At 37.8% G+C, this 22,094-nt stretch overlaps 1 protein-coding gene across 1 annotated transcript; it reads left to right on the plus strand.

Annotated features, from left to right (window-relative positions):
• The first annotated feature begins 8 nt into the window (after nucleotides 1-8).
• Nucleotides 9-21,788, plus strand: LOC112055574 (tyrosine-protein phosphatase non-receptor type 23). Its single transcript, XM_024095756.2, has 21 exons — nucleotides 9-245; nucleotides 323-525; nucleotides 1,075-1,397; nucleotides 2,063-2,236; nucleotides 2,862-3,148; nucleotides 3,867-4,057; nucleotides 5,690-5,834; nucleotides 6,974-7,205; nucleotides 7,960-8,159; nucleotides 8,596-8,728; nucleotides 9,410-9,577; nucleotides 10,010-10,153; nucleotides 10,400-10,486; nucleotides 10,568-12,748; nucleotides 12,880-13,349; nucleotides 13,421-13,561; nucleotides 13,666-13,794; nucleotides 14,344-14,525; nucleotides 14,989-15,173; nucleotides 16,363-16,485; nucleotides 17,663-21,788. The coding sequence occupies exons 1-21, from the start codon at nucleotides 159-161 to the stop codon at nucleotides 17,902-17,904; spliced, it is 6,027 nt and encodes a 2,008-aa protein (XP_023951524.2). The 5' UTR covers nucleotides 9-158; the 3' UTR covers nucleotides 17,905-21,788.
• Nucleotides 21,789-22,094: the final 306 nt, after the last annotated feature.

The following is a 22,094-nucleotide window of genomic DNA, read 5'->3' on the forward strand; positions in this document are numbered from 1 at the left end:
ATAATAATCTGTGACCATCAGAGACTAATGATCTACGACGAACAATAAAAATTATTAAAATAAAAATAGTGCAAGTCAAAGAAATGCAGAAAGAAAAATAATTTGTGATGAAATTACTTTTGTCATAGCGAATTTACCATTTTAAATATAAACAAAACATGGAAGCGGTGCCGAAATTGCCACTAATCAGTTTCGAGTTGAAAGTGAGCCCGGAAAATACGCATTTCGGTCCAAAACTAAAACAGGTAATTGACACAGTTTATCTCTTTGATAATGGTTTTTTGCCGTTACCTTTGTGTGCTGAGTTCTAGAACTTTTGCAGTACATCGCGGAAGCTTATAAAGAAGACCCTGATAGTTACAACAATGAGATACATCAGTTGGAGGGCCTACGCTCAGCCGCCGTAAGGGCAACCAGCGACGCGGCTGGCCTGAGCGCCCTTTTGCGATACTTTTGCCAGCTTCGGGCGATGCAGAGTCGATTCCCAATGACCAAGGGCGCGCCCGCTGCATGCACCTTTGCATGGTGAGAGTTTTAATCTAATTAGCTGCTGGTATCGATTTTTTTGTCAGCTAACACCAGTAGCTATATTTCCTTTGACTACTAGTTCTAAATTATATACATTTGAATACATTTATTAAAAATGAAATTATGTATCATTTGACTATCACAAACATCCATCATGCCAATCACTATCTTTATGAAAATCCAAATTTAACTATTCAATCCCGTATACTAGAAAAAGAACAGAACAAAATGAAATTTAGAGGTTGACATATAAATGAAAATTCTAAATTAAAATCATCAGTGGTTTGTGGTAGAAACTTACTGAAATAAAGAATTAGATTTAATATGCATTGGAGCTTAAGAGTTTAGGAAGATGAATATGCAAAATTATTGTTTGATAAACCGTTGATTCTTATTTATTGATTCCTATTAAGTTATTCAAAAACAGCAATATTGTGACTGATATTTCTTAACTCAACTTATATTTCTCTCGTATATAACTTAAAAACAATTTATATTAAATACATAACAATGAGTTGATTTTCATGTAGATAATTTTTATAACAGGAAGGACCTCTATGCTAACATGAGCTACTCACTTGCGGACATAAAATTTGAAATGGCATGCATTTTATACAACATTGGGGTGCTCCACACACAATTGGGTGCAGCTGAGCCACGCACCACTGCTGACAGTTTAAAATCAGCGTGTCAGCATTATCAGTATGCTGCTTGGGCCTTCCATTACCTCAAAGAACAAAACCCCTTGCCGTCTGGTGCTGATATATCAACAGACATAATGCCTTTGCTCCAAGAAATTTGTTTTGCACAGGCCCAAGAGTGTATTCTTGATAAAAGTATACAGGATACAAGGAAGCCCAGTGTTATTGGTTAGTATTTTAATTACGATTATTAATTAAATTAAATCTTTCAATTATTGAGCCTGCCACCCAGTATTTGTACTGAATTAAGTCTTTTTTTTTTATTTTCCTAAAATTCTTTCTTGGTGTGTGTTTTCAGTTTCAAAAAATCCTTTCTTAGTGTATGTAGGTCATAATATCTGTCAGTAATGATTTCATAATACATATTAAGTCATATTTTTTGTAATGTACAAACTAATTTATGTAAATATTCATGTTTTTTAGTAGTACAAGAAAGTTTTTCTTTTGGCTGAATAAACAATTTATTATTTGTTAAAATACATATCTAGACTACAGCCTTTCTCAATGAGTACTGTTTACAAACAAACAAATTAAAACTGAGGGTATAAATCACTAGTCATTTCATACGTAATAATAATTATATTTAACTTGTGTTTAAATTAATGAAAATAAACTTGATTAATTGGCTTAGAACAATTAAATATGGTTAATATATTTTATATAACATTTTATAAACAAACCATACATCATTTAAAATAAATAAGTTATGAAATGACATGTGTTTTCCACTTTCATTTCTAATTTCTTTGTTGGTAAACAGTATGCATCAAGAAAGGCTGATTGATGTAAGTAGATAGAAATAATAAAAGTATTCATATGTGGCTTCTTTTTAGGTTCTGTAGCAACACAAGTGCTGTACTTCTACAAGAACTCACTGGCACATCTCGGACCATCTGGAAGTAGCGACACCATACATGAGGTTGTAGGCACCAAGATCTACAACTCCTGGTACCGCTATCTGTCCTTCAAAGTTGCTTATATCGGCTGCATTGTCTGTTTGTATCAAGGTAAGTATGAATGATTATTATCAACCTATAGTCCGCTCACTGCTGAGCTTGAGTCTCCTCACAGAATGAGAGGGGTTACGCCAAATACCACCAAGCCGGCCTAATGCAAATTGGCAGACTTAACACATGCAGAGAAGAAAATCTCAGGTATGCAGGTTTCCTCACGATGTTTTTCCTTCATTATTTGAGACACATGATATTTAATTTCTTAAAATGCACAACTAAAAAGTTGGAGGGTCATGCCCCGGACCACATTCGAACTACCTAATTTGAAGTAAGGTCTAAGGGTGGATGAAGTCGCATTTTATGTAAATTATGAAATTAATGACATTTTTAGTATCATAATTTTTAATTATATAAATAATTTGTGTATGGATATTTGTAATAGTTCTACTGTAAAATGCCCCTAATGATTAAATCTCATAACTGTGTTCATATGTGCATTCCTAGTCCTTCTAATATAAATGTAAAAGTTGAAAGATGTAAGTGTGTTTTACAGATTATAATATTTTATATATTAACGTAGATTGACTTGCATGAACTATGTTTATATAAGAAAAATTTATTTAATACAGGTAACATTCTGTTTTAAGTCTAGATAAAACAAATGTGCGTTTTTTCTTAGGAATCCATGCAGAAGAACAACAGAAGATGGGCGAAAGAGTAGCCTTTTACCAGCAAGCAGTGGATAAACTAGCTGAAGCGAGAAAACTTGCTAAATACATTGAACCAGTGCAAGTTACTCAGGAAGCTCTAACATTCACTAATGATGTGGTTGAAGGGAAACGGAAGGCAGCTAAGAATGAGAATGAGTTCATCTATCATGAAGAGGTTCCGGAGAAGGATATGTTGTCTGACCTTAAGCCTGTGTGCCTGGTCAGTGCTGTGGCCATCAACTTCAATGATCCAGAGGTAGAGACTATACTATATTATAGAAAAAAAACCTATAAGAAGGTAGACCTGGGCCTCAAGCCAGGTGGCACATCAATTCTCTTTCTGCAAACGCTAAAGCTTCAAAACTAAAAAATGCATCAGAATGACAGGTACGATCGATAACTTGATTATGTCAATAATAAATTTGGGTTTGCGCTTGCGATTGTAGAAAGAGAATCGACGCGCCACACGGTTAGAGGCCCTGACCCTGGAAGTGGGCTATTATTATCTATGGTATAGACATGTTTTCTTTGTGTCAGATAAAATAGATTAAGTGAGGGTAGGCCAATAAAAATTAGTTGGTTCCAATTTTATGTTTTCATGAACTAAAATCTTTTAATTATGATATCTCAGACATATTAGATAGTTTGTGACAGCAGACCCATAGCTTTGCCATCAAGTAGTCATTGATCATTGAGGCATTTGCCTTGCGGAACTACTATCAGTGTATTAGTGAGCCAATTGGGTTGACGAGTTAGCCATTCTTTGAGCTTTTTGCAGTTATTTCAGATATTGGTGGGTTTTTTATTGTTGCAAGTAAACCATGGGGCACCAGTAATACTCCTCAGTATGTTGTGTTGTATTCTTTGATTGCACAATTTGGATTTTCTGCAGGTTGATAGATGGAAGACAGGATTGAGGAAAAACCGATGGGTTTTAATATTGCGCAGGCTATTAATGATGGTCTCTGTTGCAGGTGTCAGGTCCAGATATCTTCGGGCGGCTGGTGCCCATGGGCGCGCACGAGGCGTCCTCCATGTACTCAGAGGAGAAGGCCAAGCTGCTGCGACACGTGGTCAACCAGACGGAGTCCAAGAACACTGAGCTGACGGAGTTCATGTCCTCACTGCAGCTTGATCAGTTGGATGTTTTGGATGCGGATCAGAAGTATGTTGGTTTTTTAATCATCATTAACCATTTAGTTGGCCATCCCAGTCGACAATGTTGTTTTGTGTTCACTAGATATGTTGCGTATTGACCTTATGTAGTAGTAAACCTCTATGTAACAGTGTTTCTGCGATCAATCAGCATTGCTGTGTTTTGCTTCGAAGAGTGGTGGTTCGTGTAATTAGGCATAAATGAGGGTTAATAACAATACCTCAGGTTGAAGTGCCCTGTGAAGTGTTGGTTTATTATAAGTGATGGTTTGATAGACCTACTCCACAAGAATACTTGGTTCTTGTTAAAATATAGCTTGTTCTGCGAATTAAACTACATTAATTTCTGCAAGTAAATAACACTGATGATTTTTGTATTGAAGACCCGTGGTCCACAGGTCACAGGACTGCCTAACCTGCACCTAGTCATCTACCTTGCGTATATTGTGTAGCGATTAATAATTAAATAACGTTTTAATTGTGTGTTTTGTAATATGGACAAGATATACCATTTTGAAATTCTCTTTGAATTTGATACCCATATCGCAATATTCAAAAAACGTTTTTTTATCACCGCGAGTCTATAGCATCTCACAGTCGTCGTGTTGTTCTTTTTTAACTTCACCTATCTAAGATTATTTGGGTTGTTAAGACGAATCTAACGATATCTTAATTATTTAAGTTAGTTCAGCGGTTTGAAAGACATGAGGTAATAAAGAATATTACATACATACATACAAACATACAAGATACGCGCGAAAAACATACCGTTTCTTGCGGTCGGGTAATAAGATGTTACAAAGGGATTGTTCTGTGAGGCATGTTGTTTATTAGGTGATGGAATTCCACTTAAATTCAAAGATTGCCTTCAAGTTATAGTATTAAAATATATCGCATTTTTAAAAGATGTGAGTTAATATCTCATATCTATGCAAGTCTCAATGAGTAATCTTAATAATACAAAGAAAATGCGTGCTCTAAAGACATTACTGCTAATCTCATATCTTATCAATTTTTTCTTGATAAAAAAGTCATTCACCTCAAACTATTTATAGTATACTTTTTTTTAACAAATTGATAAGACCCTTAGGCCATAATTACCTGAGAGATGTGCAATTTAAATTAAGCAATTAATCTATAGTCTGGGTTAATATGTTTAAAGTAGTTTTGGTGATGCACAAACAAATTTTTACTGCAGCACCCTCTTGTCAGTTTTTACTGCTACACCTATCTAAGAACATGCACCAATCACACTTGAACCTATCACTAAAAACCGCATCAAAATAGGATTAGTAATTTTGGTAAAAAAATAAGAAAAAAGCAATATCTAATTACTACAAAAAAAGCAGTGGTAGAAGATCCTCATAACGTTTGAAAACTTATCCAACAATACCCCAAAGTAAGAGATAAATGAGTAAAAAAAAATAATGCCCATTTTAATTTTTAAGGAGGTATCTACCATAATTTTTTTTTTTTTAAGAATTTACTTTACGATTTTGTTCATTTTATATTCTCAATATACTCGTACATACTCATGCTAAATTACAGTAATCTAGAAGTAATAGGACAGACTATAAGGGTTCCTTGTGGACTATGGAACACTGAAAAGGCAAAAATCTTTATAATATTGCTTTTCCTACAGAATACCTCAAGAGATAGTGGACAGATGTGCCGCGATGAACGCGAAAGCAGACATTATCCAGAACCTCGTGGACTCCATGAACAGTCTCGCGGAAATTATCAGTGATGTGGAGCACTCCTTGGAAGAAATCAAGTCGCTTATTCAGGTATCTATGAGTTATAGACTATAGACCTGTTTTACAGTACATTCAAACTATTCTGTTAATACATCCATATGTTGCCTACATATGGATGTATTACAAACTGAGAACTGTACAGTTTTTTCCAAGTACAGTTTTTTTAGCGTACAGTTTATTCTAAGAGAAATTTTAATCAAAATGTGTTTAAAATTTCTATCAGATAAAATTGTACGGTTAAAACTGAAGGTCTGCAGCAGCAGAGAACAGGAAGTGTTGATCGATCGTCAAGGAATCCCTTAACCCTACATCCTGTAGTCACAAGTTCAGGACTCTGCTTGGACTTTTTCTCTCTACCACGATGGAACCGGCACCCGCACAGTGAATCCATGGAATGCTAAGATATTCGTCTCACTCTGCATAATTAGGGTTTTAGATTATGTATTGTTTCTAGGGTTGCTTAATTAATACAGAATATTATTATAGTCTAGTCATGACATCCAATGTCTGTGACTTAATAGACTTTGCAAGAAATTTGTAATTTTACATGGGAATAGTAATCAGGCTGACAGAGTGGTAATATGGGATACCCTCACTTACATGTTCTTTATGGACAATCTTTTAGCTCCTGATTCTGGGCTCCATATTGTGGGTTGTCATTGGAGTTGGTTAAAAATATTATTGATCTGTTATTCTTTCTTTAATTTAGAGATCTGTTTGCGAAATATCTGGCTTTGAAGTGATAAGTTTTCATACTTCCGATTTGCAATCTATACAATTTTTGAATCGTAAAGCATTTCAAATAAAATCAAAATCAAAAATTCATTTATTTCAAGTAGGCTCAATTTACAAGCACTTTTGACACGTCAGTTGACTATTTGTAAAGATTCTACCACCGGTTCGGAAGGCAGGTTCTGCTGAGAAATTACCGGCAAGAAACTCAACAGTTGCTCTTTTGAAATGAAACTCTTTTTTAGGAGATACAAGAGGACGCCCGCGACTTCGTCCGCCCTTAGACCACTTTAACCCGGCCCTATGGCAAAATCCGTTCTTAGTGGTACCTACTAACTATAAACGGTTTTCGAGATTTCGTGTTGAATAACCTTTCGCATTTATATATTAGAACGTTAATTTTTTGTTAAAAAATCATTATCATCAATCATCTACAGGAAGAAACCTTGAAAGAGAAGGAGTACCAAAAGCAAATGGGTCCCCGGCCGCCGTCCATCGTGCAGACGGAGATATCGCGCGAGTACCATAAGTACCAAGAGGCGCACGCGCGCACCACAGAGAGCAACCAGGTGCTACACAAGGCCATGACGCTGCACATCACCAACCTGCGGCTCCTGTCGCAGCCGCTGGAGGTGCTGCAGGCCAAGATACCGAGCATTGAGAACATTGGTGAGGCTTATACTATATCTAATCTACATTTACATGCTTGCCGAAACTTGGCTGAGGTTTCGGCAAGCATGTAAATGCACCAGCGACCACCATTTCAACCCTTTACCAATGCTTGGATACCATTTACACGCTGGTGAGTGGGTCTGTTCCGGACAGGCAAGCATAGAAGATGCATATGTTGAAATGTCAGATTTGGCTTGACATATTTATATTTAAAACTAGCGGACCCAGTCAAGCTTCGCTTTGACTTTTGTGCACTTCTTCCCTACCCCTACCTCTATCCTACATTTAACACATGAAGATCTCTCTCACTTCCTACTGACAATATATAAATATTGTCACAAATGATATTAAAAATTAATTAAGTTTTCTTTTTACACGCTTTATATTAGCTTCACTTGTAACTATGTATGTAAGAAAATCTTGGAATCTTAATTTGACCCACTTCCCAATCTTCGATTAAGATGAAATTTTGCACACGCTCTGAGTTCTGATGACAATACATGACTAGCTAACCGTCATTACAAATCTAATATGCCAGCCTCCCCAAGATGGCGGACTGGCTGTTTGAAATTCACCCCCATGATATGGATATCAAATGAAAGGGTTTACTGTCAGGAATACAAAAAATAGTCACGTGACTTAAATCCAATATATGTATTGGCGGTGCTAAAAGCGTGTTTTTTAGTTTTTTAAACTATTAAATTTAAAAATTAATTAAATTATTCATAATGAAAATATTAATCGTCAACAGAGGGCCTGGACCGCGACACGATGAAGGTGATGCGTCGCGTGGTGGGCAAAGCGCGCGAGATGCAGCAACAGCGGGACTCGCTGGTGCAGCAGCTGCGCACCGCGCTGGCCGACGATGACGTCACGTCGCAGCTGCTCGCGCGCAGCAACGAGCCGCCCGAGGACATCTTCAAGCAGGAGATAGAGAAACACACGCCCACTGTGAGTATAACTCATTTCGCTACGTTGCTGGCTGTCGATGACGTCACGTCGCAGCTGCTCGCGCGCAGCAACGAGCCGCCTAAGGACATCTTCAAGCAGGAGATCGAGAAACACACGCCCACTGTGAGAATGGTTCCACTTAACACCTCCCATGCTATCCTATTAAAATATGTTAAATAGATAAATTAAACTTTTTACCTAACCGACGATAGCCGATGCCCTGATGATTTGTAACGCTCATATAGTTCCGTCCCACGCCAGTGCTTAGAGTTGTGATAGGAATCCGCTCCAGGGCATGCATCTCCAACTTTTCAGTTGTGTGATCTCCTCAGTTTTGTTTCGATCACGTAAAGATACTCCAAGCATAGCTTGTTTCATCGCCCGCTGTGTGACTCTGAGCCTTCTGTGTATGTACCGAAACCTCTTTTATTTACAGGTAAAAATAATTGAACAGAACTTGGCAGCGCAAGAGAACATTATAAACAAGCTTACATCGCTTTACGCGTCGTACGGCGATTCGCGGCGACTGCTTGCCGACGTGCTGAGGAAACGCGATGGCCTTATAAACGGTAGGTTACCACAACACCTGTTACACCAATTAGGTACCACAACACCTGTTACACCAATTAGGTACCACAACACCTGTTACACCTATTATACTATTGGGATAACAGCTGTCATCATCATCTTTTGCTCCTATGTTATGATCAGACGGTATTGTGATATCCATTAGAAACGTTTTATTATTAATTTTGTCGGGTCGATCGTGTGCCGGGTCCATCATGTGGTAGAGAGAAAAACTCCGAGCAGAGTCTCGGACTAGTGGCCGATGGGTGTAGGGTTAAGGATGTCCCTGACAGTTAACTAACTATCCCCTTTGCTCGTGTTGCCTGTGCCTAGCCAAAATTGATAAGATTTTACTAGAGCAGCTTTGAATACCCGTTCTAATATAGATCTAGCTGTAGATCTAACGAGGTCAAGGTATTTAAGCAAGTTATAGAGAGATTTTGCTGGTAATTCTCTCGCACTTACTTCTACAGCGAACAAACTAACTACAAAACCACTTTTAGTTAATTTATATCTCATTTCGTAAAAATTATTTACTTTCATACCGTGGTCCTTCGGAATGTTTGTCACCCGCGACACAGCAAGCTCTACATCTATATATTGACTTGATTTTCCTGAATGTCTCATCAAAACATTTAAAGGTAGTCAACCCAATTGTCCATATAAATCTTTGTTTTTTACAGCCTTGATAACATCGTACGACACGCACGCGGAATTGCTCGGCAAGTCTCAGAAGGGTTTGGAGTTTTACCGCAAGCTGTCGCACAACGTGACCGGGCTGCTGACTCGTGTGCGCAGCGTGTGCCAAGTGCAGCGAGAGGAGAGAGCGCAGCTTATGGCGACACAGAAGGGTTAGTACAATATTAGCATCGTGCGACACGCACTGGTCAAGTCTCAGAAGGGTTTTGAGTTCTACTGTTAGCTGTTTTAAATAATTTTATATGTAGAATAGCGACAGAGTAATTTTAAAAAAATAAGTACAGCAAATCTATTTCTACTGATACATACAGTTTCATCCAAAGCAGTCTATACCAAGTTATTACACTAATATCTCTAGAGTGTATTCTAGAATTCGAATAATCACACTAATATCATACGGCGAAAGTTTGTGTGTGTTTATGTTTGTTATTGAAGTGTGAAATAGATAGAATTAACCCTGGATTAACACATGAGTTTTTCATCCCGAAAAAATCCACGGTTCTCGCGGGATTTGTGAAAAACAGAATTTCATGCAAACAGTGTCGCGGGCGTCCAATTGTAAAGAGACTTTTTTAATTTTGTAGCTCCCACCCCCGTAACGTCAGCAGCGACAAAGCCTGCTGAAGCTGTCCCCGCAACACTCCCAGCTGGCTCTGGACTGAAGCTAAAGGACTATCTGCCTTATATGAAGAACAGAACAATGGCGAGAAACACTCCGCCTCCGCAAGGTAGGTCTTTACAGTTATCTTTGACAGTGATTCGTTACATTAATGTTAAATGTACTTAATGCCGAACATTCAGAATATTTTCATAAATAAGGAATCCCTTTTGGTATTCGCAATCAGTCAGAATAAAATACTGGTGAAATTGACGAATCTTTACTGAGAATAGCAAAATAAATTTGTCATTCATAACTTATTAATGTCCGTAAAGTAATGTCAATTTTGATTACAACTCAATGCTTTGTATTTTAGCTCAAATGGAACCCTTGCCAAACGAAGCATACTATCCCGAAACCATTTATCCGACATCAGTGAGGCCGGCCCCTGTGGGATCAGAGGGTAAATATTAATGTGTTTTTTTAAATTTCCATGTTTCAAACTGTTATTATTAGTACTAAGTTGAGGTATATATTCTTTCAGCAACGGATATCCCACAGCCCAACTTACCCGATGGTGTCGTAATGCCGCAAGGAATGCAAAATGTGACCAACCCATACGCGCGATATGCACAAGCGTACGCGCCAACTGAGAATGACCCTTACGCCCCTGCAGCTAACTACGCGTATCCCATGAACAAGTTTAGTAAACCGGAGGACAACTATAGTTACACTTCATACACGCCACCGCAGTATGCCCCTCAAATACCTGACCCTCAAACATATTCCAACCCTTACTATTCTGCGACACACAACAATTCCACTGTTGTGACAGACTCTCAAAACTCGACACCTTACTCTACAGATAACCAAACGAATGTCAGTTCAAATACAAATCAATATAACATCTACAATAACCCTTACATGATGAACCAGGCGCCAGCGACACCGGAACCTAATTTGTCGCAATATACTCCTGTCAGTCAAGACTTCAATGCAAGCTTTGCTCAAATGCAAATATCTGCACCAAAAAATGAACCTGCAATCAACTATGGGGGTGAATACGGCCAAACGCAATTCAGCGTTCAGTATCCCCAATCGTATACTCCGAACTTAGCTACATACAGTAATGCTGGACTAAATGCCAATACGAACATTGTGGGATCACCTTTGCCCACAGATAATAACTACAGTTACACTAATGATCCTATGTCTCAGTATGGGCAAACTCCAGTGCAGAGTGTGCCTAATCCAATGGCACAGTATGCTCAAACTTCGGTGCCTAACTCAACTGTACAATATGATCAAAATTCAGTATCAAACGTCTCGAATCCAACAGCACAATATGGCCAAACTTCGGTAGGTAATATTGCAAATCCAACTTCCCAGTTCGGCCAAACTTCAGTACCTAATGTGTCAAATCCTACAGCACAGTACGGCCAAAATTCAGTACCTAATACTTCCTATCCTATGGCGCAGTATGGTCAAACTGCGATACCAAATCCTGGAGCACAATATGATCAAACTTCTTTACCAAATATAGCTAATCCAATGCCGCAATATGGTCAGACTGATCCAAATATAAATACATTTAATGCCCAAGCACCAAACCAAATGTCGAATTTTCAAAATACCATGCAAAATGTATCAACTCCAATAAACCAAACATCAACTTTTTCAAATCAGCAAAACATTTCAGGGCCAAATCCAACACAATATTCGATGTCAAATACATCAATTTCAGCTGCACCAGAGTTTTCCAATCCAGTGCAACAAACCCAAATTTCTGTATCAAACGTTGCTCAAAATTTTTCGAATACATTGCAAAACGTTCATACAGCTGGCCCAACCAGCCATTTGAACCCCATAACAAGCATGTCAAATCTTAATACAAATTTCCAATCATTACCTGATCCTATTTCCAATTCATCCAGTGCTATTCCTACAATATCAGGTTACGGTGCGAATCAGCAGTATCCCTTTTCCAGTGCATACGAAAGTATATCTCACGGATATGTTTATACAAATGCAGAAAGCGCAATAACATCGACAGCTAACACAAGCGTGACTGCATTTAGCAGTGGACAGCCCTACTGTCTTCCCAGTGAAGCTGCAGGTTATGTCGATCCAAATTTGTCCCAATTAGATGCTCTCGATAAACCCATAAAATCACATGTCACAGGACAAGCTCTTTCGACAAGTGTTCAGAATCAAAATTTTAGTCCTATGGGGCAAATGTCAGACCAAACTTATCAACCAACTGGCGCGCAATATACAGACCAATCAAACTCGGGTTACGGACAAAATTACCAGAATCACCCTGGATACACCTACAATCCTACTTCTGGAAACTATGATTATAATTATGGGTCACAAAATTCTTACACAAATTACGGTCAACAGAACGTTGATCCACAATCAATGCCAAAAGATCCTAATTGGAATGCTGCAGGAGTCTATACTAATGCTGGACCCTGTCAAACCTTGCAGTCTCCATCAGAAAACCCCCAAAGCAATACCAATGTGCCTTCAGAAGCAACGAATAATTCACAGATTTATTATAACCCTCCTTATGGTTACTTGACTGTCACAAACCAGGCAAATGAGATAGTATCTCAGGCTGTACAAGTCACTACAAATTATGGTGCCAATGTGAACTGCTCGACGTATATGCAATCTGGGCAGCCACAAAACAACACGAACGTGACTTTTACCAGCAACCAAGGTAAGAACTTATAAGCAAAATATTGTTGTGTTTAATATTTATGTATGTGATTAACGAAATTGTAGATAGAATTGTAATTATTGGAAATAAATGTTTGACAAAAGTTTGAGATTTTTATTTTTCCTTTCCAGTGTCAACTGTGAAGGAAAATGTCGCCGAACAGCCTTCCCAGCCAACGGAGGCTGTAGTTCAACCTCCTCCCGTAGAAAATACTGCAAAAGAAATTTCCGAAAATCAACCAGTCGAGGCCAAAGTCGAGGAAATTAAATCTGACCCGACAGCATTCGACCTCTTATCAGAAATAGATTTTACAGTCGAGTATAAACCTTTGATGCCTGAAATAAAAGTGCCTCAGATTTCCGAAAAAGCAATCTTTAAACCTACTATAGTTCCCAAAGTCGAGCCTATTGTGAGACCCGCGCCTAAAGAAGAAGTGATAGAAAGGCCTGCTAAAAGAGATCTCTTCTCTGACCCTGGCTTGTTGAATAGTTTTACGCAGGAAGTGAAAAATTTACACAAACTGACTGAGTCTTTGACCAATAAAACTCCCAGTGGGCTGACTGTTCTAGATTCTAAATGGAAGAGTTTTCAAGATACACAGGTATGTGAAGTTAACTTTAATAGATATCACGTACCAAACAAGAATTATTTATATTTATTTTAATGTTTCAGGCAAAAGAAAACATGACTCGATCTAAGTCAGTAGCAATGCGATCGTCCAAAAACATAGTGACTGAAGTAGTGCCTTACGACGACTCTCGACTTACCCTTAAATCAGATCCTGAAGCTTATATTAACGCGTCCTATTATAAAGTAAGTAAGGTTTTATTCATTATACAAGTATAATATAATCAAATATTTTCTAAAACTCATGGTTATATATAAAGAATACAATTAATATTTTTTATTGTTTTTAGCAATTAGCATCTTGGTGCATACCAGTAGTGATATCAAAATGTCCAGAGGAGAGCGAGTACTCAATATTTTGGAAAGCAATGTTAGAAAATAAGATCACATGTATTGTGTGTCTGCTAAGCGAAATTGAGGTCAGTGTGTTGACGTAATATTGTAGTGTTTAATTAATTTTGGTTTTATAAATCTGCCAATAATAATTGCAACTAAACATGCAGCCAAGTGTATTACATACTACAATTGATAGATCGGAAGATTCGGCTTAGTAATGCAAATGAACCGAGAATGCTGTATTATGGACGACGTGGAGAGAGCCTAAAAAAGCTGCCAAACCTACCTAACTTCAAATTGTCGACCAAGATTTCCTATGTGCATTTTCCGCCATCTTCAAAAAAGGGTTGAATTCAGTCTTTTTACAATAACTCGGTTGAGACGCGAAAATTTTGATTGAATACTTTTTTGCTGCTCTTTATTAGATCTAAAATTTAAGGTCAATTACATTTTTGAGATAATTTGAAGTTAAGCTTTTCTAGGCTTCCCCAGGTCATATCCTAAATTCAGCTTTCTCGGTTAATTTGCATTTCCAAATGTTTATAACAATTGGACGATAACTCTGTTAGAGTTTTTGGTGTAAAAAATGTTTCTATATGTTTTGAATTTTCAAATTTTTAATATCTTTTAAGATGTCAGGAAACGCTTATTGGCCGACTGCGAAAGGACAATCAATAGACTTATCTGACACTCTACGAGTCACTTTGGAAGATGTCACCTGTAATGTGCATTGGACGGAGAGGAAACTGACCATCGCGTCGGGGAAGAGTGTGTCTATGGTTACTCATTATCAGATCAACGTGTTTCCGGCTAAGTAAGTGTATTTCGATCAACATTTTGCCAAAAGAAATGCCTCTGGTTTCTATTTTCGAACTTCACCTTAGAATCTTTTGATCGCTTAGAAATCAAAACACTTATTCATGGTAATCAACTGTTTTGGAAACTAGCACAACAAATAACTATTTTATTATATGGGTCAGTATAATATAAATATATTATATATTCGATCTTTGCCCATGAACTAGTATGCACTTTAACAATTATGACTATATACATCATGACTTGCTGGCATTGCCTCAATATCTGTGACAACAAGCGATCATCTATGGTCGTTTTTTAACAGGACTTGAACATATTTTAAATGACCTCCAATGTGTGTGAAGTCTGCCAATCCGCTTTGGGCCAGCATTTTGAGAGGAGAATCGAGCTCAGCAGTGAGCCGAATATGGTTGATTATGAATTAAAATTACGAGAAACCCGCTAATTATAAATTCCAGGATAGTATGCCCGCCATTAGTGCTACTCGCAGACAAGATCCTCAGCGTGACGTATGAGGGTAGACTGAGCAACCAACTGTGCGGCGCGTGCATACAGTGCGGCGCCGGCGCCGGCCGGAGCTCCGTGCTGGCGCTGCTTGTGCTGGTGATGTGCCAAGTGCGAGCGGGGTATTGGGACCTCTGTGGTGAGGACATTGTTATACATATTAAACCAATTATTATTTCATATTGTAGATATGTTGTTATGTGCCTACAAAATCACCGCAAAAAGTGATCCGAATTTAGCGATTCATTTATATATAGCTTTTACTTCCTAAACACACAACTCGACATTGTAGACAATATTTAGGTAGTATGTGTTTAAAAACCTTCCCTTCTTTTAATAATAAGCTACTAAATGAAATTAAGACAATTATGCACATTTGTGCACTAGTACCCTATCTCTAGTATAAAATATAGTATAGTATCATTTTTTTTTTTATTCTTTACAAGTTAGCCCTTGACTACAATCTCACCTGATGGTAAGTGATGATGCAGTCTAAGATGGAAGCGGGCTAACTTGTTAGGAGGAGGATGAAAATCCACACCCCTTCCGGTTTCTACACGGCACGGCACGGTATCTTGTATAGTATTTAACTACTAGCTAGGGGTCCTCGGTATGGCAAGGGGGATGAAGGAAGGGAGCTGATACGTTGGGAGGATGGGTTTAAGAAGGTCTTCGAGAAAGGCGAGCGACAGAGAAAAGTGGAGTTCTATAGGGGAGCATTATGTCGAAGGACAAGCTGCTGATTAATTAGGAGTTATGTATATACCTGCAGTAATAAAGGCTTATTTTATTTTGTGGTTTGGTTATGGCTTCTTTTTTAATATTATGGCTGCTTTTTCAAGGTTGTGCCAAAACATAAAAAAGTGGTGTTTGATGTTTCCACTACTTGGCTTATGGTCTCGACATGGCGGTGATTATCACTACAATTTAGGTTAAGACATTGTGATATTTATTTATTTGGTCCACCAGTGACTGTTGCAGCATTTACACAAATACAATCTAAAAAAAAAACACAAGGCTCTGCACAATAATATGTGGCACAACTTTTAAATAAACGTCTTTTCTTTCTTTCTTTACTTCAAATCCCCTCTCATATAAGGAGAGCAAGCCCTGCTAAGTATATATAATGATACAATGCGTTTGTTGAATTCCCTTGTGTGATAAACCACGACAAAATACAACATACGTTGCGTTTTTGTACCGGTTTTTTTTTTTTTATTATAATCAAGTTACTCATTAAATTTGAATGAACATTAATGATTATTGTTTTTCCACTGATTATATAGTAATGAGCATTTATTTATTATAATAGTAATCAATATTGGCAGATATGTTGGACTCGGGCTGCGTGAGTCTGTACAAACGTCGGACGAATGTTCTAGAAGACACCAAGTATCTCGCAGACGCGTACAGAACGGCCTTGTTCTACGCGCAAGGTGTTCTATGTTCCGGTAAGTGATCAAAGCTTATGTTCACGGCAATTTTTTGCAGTTACTGTAATTGCCCGTGACGCGCTAATGATTGCAAATAAAATTTAACACGCATCATTACTTAGTTTAGAACTTATAAGGGAACTAGCGGACTGCGACTTCGTCCGCGTAAAGATCAGTGTAAACTTTCTTTCCCTATTTAACTACATAATCTATACTAATATTGTAAAGCTGAAGAGTTTGTTTGTTTGTTTGTTTCATTGAACGCGCTAATCTCTGGAACTACTGGTCTGATTTGAAAAATTCTTTCAGTGTTAGATAGCCCATTTATCGAGGAAGGCTATAGGCTATACAGGAAGAAAATTTTTTTAGTGCGGATATTTTTATATTTTGTACATAAACAAAATTTAATGATCACGTATTTTTTCTTTTTTTTTTTTAACTCAAAAATAACAAAATTATCGTTAGCTAAAGTTATTTACTTATGAACAGAATTTTAGGGTCACCCTATTGTGTGTTTATTTTATTTTCGTTTGATACCTAAAGGACGTCACCAGATCACTTTTAAGCTGAATATATCTTGTTTAGTAATAATATGTACATTATTTTGTTATTTTAGAGACATAAATTAAAAAAAAAAAATTACATAAAATGTATCGAACTGTTTGTAGATTTATATTCTATTAATGATACTGAACCACGAAAAAAAATATCCGCACTAAAGTCCGAATCACCCTGTATATTATCCCTGTATTCCTACGGGAACGGAAACCATGCGGGTGAAACCGCGCGGCATCAGCTAGTGTTTTATATTATGTTATTACACATTAGTCTGTTCACCATTTTAAAAACTATAAATTAAAACACGAACAATGTAGCATGAAAAATGAAGGGCTTTCATACAAATTTGCGAAAGCCTTTATATCTTCTTGATCCGGCCCTATCGCAAAATCTATTCATAGCAAACGTTAACTAAATGTTACCCACCTCCCTGCCAATTTTCAAGTTAATAGTATGAAAAAATTAAGGACATTCAATCAAACTTGCGAGTGCCTTTAGACCTCCTTAATCCGACCCTGTCGCAAAATCGGTTTGTAACGGACGTCAACCAACTATTAACCAACGATTATCTCGTTGGTCGCAGGTTAGCGCGCAGACGAGGTCTGAGTTTTAAGTTTTAAGTTACCGCCTTGTACAGGTACTACAATGTTCAACGGTGAGGCGGTGTCAGTAGCGAGCGGTGCCTCAGTCCTGCCTCCCGTGACGCCCTCCCCCTCCGCTGGGGCAGCTGCCACCCCCGGGGGGGCCCACCCCACTCTCAAGACGAAGTTCTCCCGCGAGTCCTTCGAGGAAATGCGTCAATCCCCCGGCCTCAAGAGCGGGGATATGAAGGACCCGCTCAACTTCCTCGATCCGTTGTGGAGTCTGAAAAAGAAATAAGTTTGAAATTGGTTTGGAGGTTAGTGGTCTATGGTTCGGCCATCTTGGATTTCTGTCACAGTTTTACATGCCATCTTTTATATCAATAGAGTACAATTACAAATAGAGAATAGATTACTCAGAGGCACAATTATCCGCCCACTTTAATATGACGCGAGTATATTTAAGCGGGCGGATAATTGTGCCTCTGAGTATACATGCTCGTAAATAGAGACCAAACTAGATTAGGTACCAAAATTATGAGTGATTTTTGCCATAACGGCATTCGACTTTGTGATGCATTTTCGGATAAATAAATATTATATTTCATTTATAATAATAATAATAATTTCTTTATTTTTGGCTACAAAGGCCCATTGGTTAGTTACAAACTTAAAAATTATGTTAGTAGGTACACATATTACACACACAATACACAAGATAAAAATAAAAACTATCTCACCGCACCAAAACAGAAATAAATTTCTGCAAGATCGGCGAGTCAGTCTTGCTTGCTAACATGTTCAAGATCCTATTGGGGCTCGCCCGCAGTCTTGCCAGGAGGGATGACTTTCGTTTTCTAATTATTGCATAAAAATCGTCTGTCCGCTCCTGCGCAAACATACCTGACGCTGAGCAAAACCGGGGCAACCCCAACAGCATCCTGAACCCATTGTTATATTGAAATTTATAATATAAAATAAATCGCATTGTTATTAATTATATAAAAGATGTTGAATCCACAGATCTTCGAACCTGGTCAACTTCATAAGTAAAAAATAATAGTATTTAGCTGTATTTAAGTAAAAACTAAAGACAGGATAAATTTCAAACCGTTGATAGTATTTTTAACCACGTACTTTAATTATATTTATCATGGAAACAATTATTATTTAACTAAGCAATTATCATTAATATTATTAATTGTTTTACTCATTAAATTTGTTATTTACAAATCAAATAAACATTGTAGGTAACAAATATTTATAGAAAATGATTACATTTATTTATAAATAGCTTCACTTATGAATTATCGATTAGATTGTAATGTAATATTTTTATTGCACATTCCTGAGTTTTGTATGAATATGAAGAGCAAAATTTTTAATGTAAATTATACTTGTGGTACCTTAAGTTAGCATTTACCGAGCAAATGAAAATTTATCAAACCAATAGACATAAATAGATTAATAGAAATAGCTAGAAGTAATGTATTTAGAAGAAACGACTAACAAAATATAACGAAAGTTTTGTAACATACACATAATGCACTTTCATTTTATATCCCGCTCGAGTATATTCGATTGTTCTGCTTTCAGTCCCCTATATGAAACGACGAACCGGTTTTGATGAATCAAAAGAACCATATTTGAAAAACCTATTTCTTGCATCCAAATCGGTTCACTAGTTTAAGTGCTATTGTGCAATAGACACATAGACAGACAGACAGACATCAGCCAAACTTATAACAACCCTAATGCGTTGGATAACCGATGGATGTGTCAAAGAACGTGCCATATTATATTTTACAAAAACATACATAAGTACAGCCGAATATAGAACTTTCTCCTTTTGGAAATCGGTTTAAAATAACCCCAAAATTTTAAAGAATATTCATACCGCGCGATGCTCAGTTATGCCGTTTGCATATAATGCTTCATCATTGGTATTCCACCATGTTTGATTTAGAATGACGTCACTTAACTATACCTAACTAACCTGAGGGCCTAGTGGCTATTTGATACTATGACATTCACGTTTACGTAAACGCGAATTTCTAAGGAATTGAAACAGCGCCATCCAGCGGCACTACTGTACAACTGTTTCAATTCCATATAAATTCGCGTTTACGTTAACGCGATAGTAACAGTTTGAAAACATTGAAAACTCACTAGGCACGCTGCTTTTCATCCAAACTAAAAGTGAATGTGACAACACGTCCTGTCAGTACTTATATTTAGAATCTAGTTTATAAAGTGCTAACGTACGGTGCTGCAAGTTTAATGGTAAATTTTTTTGTAATAGGTATAGTCTACGCCAAACTTCGAGTCTTCAGACAAAGTATAGCTTGGCAACTTCGTTCGTAATACTCCTGATGTTGCGCGCGGGGCGGGGGGGGGCGTGTAGCGATGAATGACTGATGCACGTCGCACCCCGTCACGCACGATTTCACACTCGCGCAGTCTGTTCCCCCGTCGCCCGCATATCATGGAAGTGGTATCAACGAACTTGCCAGACTATAGCAACACGCGGCTTTACGCAGCTATTATTAATCCGACAGGAATATGTTTTCTTTTACTGTGCAACCATATGCCTAGTGTTCAGAGCCGACTCGAGGTTTGGCGCGCTTTGTAATACAGTTCGCATCACCTGAAGTTGGTTTAAATGAGTCGCGATGCGCAATTAGAATTGGCCCTTTCTACAAATAGACACAATATCAAATTTCAGCAGACTCAGAAGTGGATTACAAAAATAAGAAAACAAATTTCGAACAAGGGTTAAGATTCACAATATTTGTCAGGACAACGTAATTAACAAATCAAACTGTAACATTTCAACAACTGTCATTGAATGCCTAGAATGGCCGAGAATGACCTTGAGTAGAGTCACGCACTTGTGATCGTTGTATGTACGGTTAAGGGAACCCTTAACAGTTACTAACACTCCCCTTTTCCACTCTCCCCGCCTATCCCAAGTAACCTATAAAGAATTACACATCAAGAAATGTGGACGATCGAACGCCGCGAGCATATTGAAGACAGTACGACAAGCGCCTTATATCGCAAGTAGTTTCCGCCAACCGATCGCTACCGCTCACTAATTCCCCACTCTTTACGGACGCCACCTGATATCCGTCTCAGACTACTATTTCCTACTCAAACATATAACACTCATTTTTTGCGTTAAGTGTAATAACAAGGCTTGTGCGCGGCGATGTGGATATTCGGAACTGTACCTAGTGTTATTCTGTAACGATGTTTTAATTACTCGACAGTTTTTTTTAATTCTTTACAAGTTAGCCCTTGACTGCAATCTCACTTGATGGTAAGTCATCACTTAAGCCGCTTAAAGAAGCTTGGAAGCGGGCTAACTTGTTAGGAGGATGTAAGTCCACACCCCTTTCGGTTTCTACTCGACATCGTACCGGGACGCTAAATCGCTTGGCGATACGTCTTTGCCGGTAGGGTGATAAATAGCCACTGCCGATTCCTCCCACCAGCCATACCACCAATTAAGAAAACCTCAATCGGTCCAGCCGGGAATCGAACCCTCAAATTCGTACTTTCTATGGTATCGTAATAAAGAGAAAAACAATCTAATGCGAAACTCACAGTCGACGTTGAGTTATTGAAATATCGTTTTTGACGGCCTCCGTGGCGCAGTGGTATGCGCGGTGGACTTACAAGACGGAGGTCCTGGGTTCGATCCCCGGCTGGGCCGATTGAGATTTTTTTAATTGGTCCAGGTCTGGCTGGTGGGAGGCTACGGCCGTGGCTAGTTACCACCCTACCGGCAAAGACGTACCGCCAAGCGATTTAGCGTACCGGTACGATACTGTGTAGAAACCAAAAGGGATGTGTGGATTTTCATCCTTCTCCTAATAAGTTAGCCCGCTTCCATCTTTGATTGCATCATCACTTACCATCAGGTGAGATTGAAGAGCTAACTTGTAAAGAAAAAAAAAAATTGCGCAGTACGAGTATTTGTGAATAGATGCGAACTGTAAATAAATTATTAAGTTACTGGTATTTGTATAACATGTATGATAACGACTTATTTTAAATTGGTAGTTTGTTTGTTTGTTGGCTGACTAGTAAGATAGATTTTTTTAATATTACTTGAGACTGTTATGTATAAAATATTCGTGATTATGTATCGAATCTACAATATATTATTGAAAAATATTTAGTGTTTTTATTTTACTAGCCGACGCTACGCGGTTTCGTTCGCGTAGTACCCGTTTCCGTGAGAATACGGGATAAAATATAGCCTATGACACTCACAAATGACGTGGCTTTCCAGTGGTAAAAGAATTTTCAAAATCGGTTTCGTATATCCAAACATTACCCCCTACAATAACACTAACAATAAGTACCTCTAATATTAGTATAGAGAACTATACTAATCGTTCTTAACTTTATAAATATTCATAAAAAAGACGCAATTAAGTTGAATACATCCATGACATTTTTATTTTTTTGTTAACTTCG

The sequence above is a fragment of the Bicyclus anynana genome, chromosome 3 (genome assembly GCF_947172395.1).
Source record: "Bicyclus anynana chromosome 3, ilBicAnyn1.1, whole genome shotgun sequence".
NCBI classification, from domain to species: Eukaryota; Metazoa; Arthropoda; class Insecta; order Lepidoptera; family Nymphalidae; genus Bicyclus; species Bicyclus anynana.